The sequence below is a fragment of the Aplysia californica genome, unplaced genomic scaffold (genome assembly GCF_000002075.1).
Source record: "Aplysia californica isolate F4 #8 unplaced genomic scaffold, AplCal3.0 scaffold00772, whole genome shotgun sequence".
Lineage (NCBI taxonomy): Eukaryota > Metazoa > Mollusca > Gastropoda > Aplysiida > Aplysiidae > Aplysia > Aplysia californica.
This window is the reverse complement of record NW_004798042.1, coordinates 11,883-16,107: the sequence shown is the minus strand read 5'-3', so window position 1 is coordinate 16,107 and position 4,225 is coordinate 11,883. Positions and strand designations below refer to the sequence as shown.

General features: G+C 42.6%; 1 protein-coding gene across 1 annotated transcript in view; it reads right to left on the bottom strand.

Annotated features, from left to right (window-relative positions):
• LOC101857906 (eukaryotic translation initiation factor 4 gamma 2) overlaps window positions 1–4,225 on the bottom strand; it is a 52,791-nt gene that overhangs the window by 46,993 nt on the left and 1,573 nt on the right. The window contains exons 2-3 of the mRNA XM_013088593.2: window positions 3,811–3,919; window positions 2,825–2,941 (exon numbers count right to left, since the gene is read on the bottom strand). Coding sequence (XP_012944047.1) covers window positions 2,825–2,941; window positions 3,811–3,919 — 226 coding nt within the window. The remainder of the gene's footprint in view (window positions 1–2,824; window positions 2,942–3,810; window positions 3,920–4,225) is intronic.

Below are 4,225 nucleotides of genomic sequence, written 5' to 3'. Positions count from 1 at the left end.
AGAGAGAGAGAGAGAGAGAGAGAGAGAGAGAGAGAGAGAGAGAGAGAGAGAGGGGGGGGGGAAGATGTGCTGTACTGCCTTCACATTATATATGAAATTAAAATTAAATGTGCTGAAAAAAAACCTGTCTTTACATAATATGAACCCACATTTTTGAGAAGCTGTCATTGGTAAAAACTCTAGTCTTCAGTGAGGCGACTCAGGTTCGTTTCCAGGAAATGGCAATCTGGTGATCTGGTGTAATATTAGATTTACACAACGGAAGATTCTAAACAAACATTAACCGAATCTTTGATAATCGCTTAAAAGCCTAACGTGACACAGGCTTCTTCTTTTTTTGTGTGTAAATGTTTTACGGCCCTCACAACTGCATAAAGTCATATGAGCTCACGTTACACTTTATACATTTTCAGTTGGTAGGAAATTTTGAATTTTGCCCATTGAAAGTTGTTTGTGATAATCTATTAAGATTGTACAAATAACCAGACATCAAGAAAGCAGCCGAGGATGACATTACCAAGGAGTACAATAAACTGTCATATGAGATCAAAGAGATAGAAGACGAATGGCAAATATTCAAAAAATCCCTGTCAGAAATACTGAAAAACAGCGGTGGTACCAAACAAATAGGTGGAAACAAAGGCAGAACAACATGCTGGTGGAATGGTGCAACCAAAGAAACAATTAAAATAAAAAAGAAGACATTCAAGAAATGGCAGAAGTCAAAGACCGAAGAAGACTATATAGAATACAGGAAAACGAGAAGAGAGACCAACAGAATCATCAAAACTGCTGAAGAAAATGCATGGAAAATATATGGGGAAAAACTGACCAAAATCTGCAAGGAAAGCCCAAGAGAATTTTATAAAAATGTGAAGAGCATGCGGGCAAGGAAAGACCAATACAACTCGAAATGCATTGTAAACGACAAAGAGGGAAATGCCATTCTCGGCAAACATGCCATTAAGAAAAGATGGGAAAATTACTTCCAAGAACTACTCAACCCAGACGCTTGCCACGGACAGAAAGAAGAGTTCTAACCATCATATGGAGATCAAACAGATCCACCAATACTTCCCAGTGAAATAGAAAAGGCACTCAAGACCAACCCCATGAACAAAGCCCCAGGATCAGATGACATCACAGCGGAAGCCATAAGAGCTTGTGGGAACACCGGTATACTGTGGCTGAAGCGAATTTTCAACAAAGCCTGGGAGCAAAGAAAATGCCCAGAAGGCTGGCAGAAAGCCATAGTGGTACCATTATGGAAAAAAAGGCAACAAACGCGACTGCACAACATACAGAGGCATCTCCTTCTTTAGCCACTCAGGGAAAATATACGCAAAGATACTAGAGCAGCGCATAAGACCTGTCGTAGAGAGAAATCTGAGCCAAGCTCAGTCTGGATTCCGAAAGTGAAGAGGATGCCGGGATGCTGTATTCGCATTACGACTGATATGTGAGAAAACAGTCGAACACAACGAAGCATCCAACATCGTCTTTATAGACCAGGAGAAGGCTTTTGGCAGAGTAAACCATGCAAAACTCTGGAAGACACTCGAAAAGTATGGCGTCAGAGGACAAATGTTAGATAATGTCAGAGCTCTATATACCAACAGCAGAAGCTCAGTAAGAACGAAGGCAGGCAATACAGACTGGTTCAAAGTAAGATCTGGAGTACGACAGGGGTGCGTTCTATCTCCCCTCCTGTTTATAATACATGTATATAGGGACAAATTAACACAAGACGCAAACCAAAGCCCAGAAAGCCTAAATGAATTTCAGTTCGCAGACGACCAATGTCTTATTCATCATGACCAACAAAGCCTCCAAATTCACACTACCGAACTCAACAACCGCTGTGAGAAATTCAACATGAAAATAAGCACATCAAAAACAGAAGTTATTTAAGTGAGCCGAAACCATAGTCCCCTGAACATCCATGTCAATAGTAAACAACTAAAACAGGTGAAGGAGTTTAAATATCTTGGCAGCACTTTTTCTGAAAACGGGTCCACAGACAGAGAAATAGAAATGCGAATTCAAAAAGCCAACGCTGTCACCTACCAGCTCGCACCCCACCTATTTCACCCAAACATCTCCATGGAGACAAACAGACAGTTTACCACCTCAATATTCATACCAACATTTTGTTATCAGTGCGAGACCTGGACTTTAAGCAAAACCCATGAAAGCAAAACCACCGCATGAGAAATGAAATGTCTCCACAAAACCCTTAACATCACAAGATGAGACAGGCAGAGAAATGAAAAAGTAAGAGCAGCTGTCGGCACTGAGTCCTACCTGCGTTACATAGAAAGACAGAGGAATAAAATGGTTTGTCCACCTGTTACGCATGTCACCTGACCAGCCAGCCTCGAGAGCCTACAGCACCAAGCACTCGGGCTATAAATGAAGAGGAAGACCACGCAAAAGGTGGATCGAGGGTGTTAAGGAAACCCTAAGAAAACATAACATCACAACTGAAAGAGCTGCGGAGCTGGCCTACCATAGAAAACTGCATTTCCCCCCGACGCTTAACGGCAACAGAGGATGAAAAAGAAAAGAACAACAGATATACAAACTGCTGTGCAGAGTATGCCTAGCATTGATTCTCCCATTTAAAAGATATTTGAAGCCCCCCCCCCCCACCCATATTTAAACTATAAGCCGCCCCCTCCCCCTCTTTCCACTTTCCACCTGAAGAGGTGAGCGTTTGCCCTAATCTGAAGAAAAATCTGACTGCCCTCAATAGTACGCTACAATATAACAGCGTTTTGACAAAATATTTGGTCATTTTTTTAACGGGTGTAAGCTTAGTCACCTGTTAGGCTCGGCACCATTTGGGCTGAACAAGAAGAGAGATCCGACCCGCAAACCTCCGGCGATGGCCTCATACACTACCCAGGCACCAGCACTGTGACCTATAAGTAGGTCGATACTAGAGAAGATGAAAGAATAAGTATTCAGATGCAAGCCGGTAACTTTTCTTTTTTTCTTTCTTTCTGGCTTTCTTTTTTCTGTCTGTCTGTCTGTCTGTCTGTCTGTCTGTCTGTCTGTCTGTCTGTCTGTCTTTCTTTCTTTCTTTCTTTCTTTCTTTCTAGCCAGTAACATAATTTACGTTTCTTTCTCCTTTTCATCTATAGTAATCCAATTATTTGTTTATTTATATACTTATTATGTTGGAAAGGTGGACGAGGGTAGGGGTGAAAACACATTTCTAAACTAACTGGATTATTCCCCGTGTGCCCCGAGCCACACCTTGTGCCGCACGAGAGAATTAATATTACTTTATGTGACACAACTTAAGAGACAAACGTTAAAACATTTTTTGTGGTTTTTAATCTTCCAGATAGATTGAGCCGGATAAAGTCAAGCTGGCTTGGTTAAAAATGACGATGAACAGTCCATAAATACTGAAAAATCAGCGGAGTGCCCACCCCGCGTCAAAATTATTGTAGTACGAGGTTTGCATTTATATGGCGCACACGCTCTACTGCATGCTCTATACGCTTTACAACAACATGTACATGTATTATAACACCAGCAGAACCCTAGAACACCCAGACAAATTCTCGGCTACACGAGAAGCATACAGTGCAAGCTGCAGATTTCACGCACAAGAAGTAGAACACACAAAAACTGAAAAGATCTTTCACTGCCGATCGCCGGGTACCCATTTCCGCCAGAGTGAAGAGGAACATTTGTGCAAAGCACCTTTCCCAAGTACCCAACGGCTGACCCCTGACGGGATTCGAACCCGCGATCTTACGGTTGCGAGTCCGAGAGCCTGGTGAAGGAACAACTGACCGAAGGATGTTTAACTCCTTGAGGACCGTCCTCAGGCGATGCGCGCGTCCGGAGGTGGTGAAGTCTATGTTTGGCATCAACGTTAGGTTGTACGGACTCAGTTGTGAGCCTGAAAGTGAGGGTAGGGCGGGGTGGATGGGGCGGGGAGAAGTGGGGTGGAGTGGGGTGGGGAGGAACGGGGTGGGACGGGGTTGAGTGGGTGGTATGGGGTGAGGGTATAACAGAAAAAGAGCAAGGGCAGGGATAGGGGGATGTAAAATTGTGTAATATGTGGATAAATATTATGTAAAAATATAGTATACTATATTCATACAAGTCTAGTGTTTGTCTATCTATCTATCTATCTATCTATCTATCTATCTATCTATCTATCTATCTATCTATCTATCTATCTATCTGTCTGTCTATCTGTCTG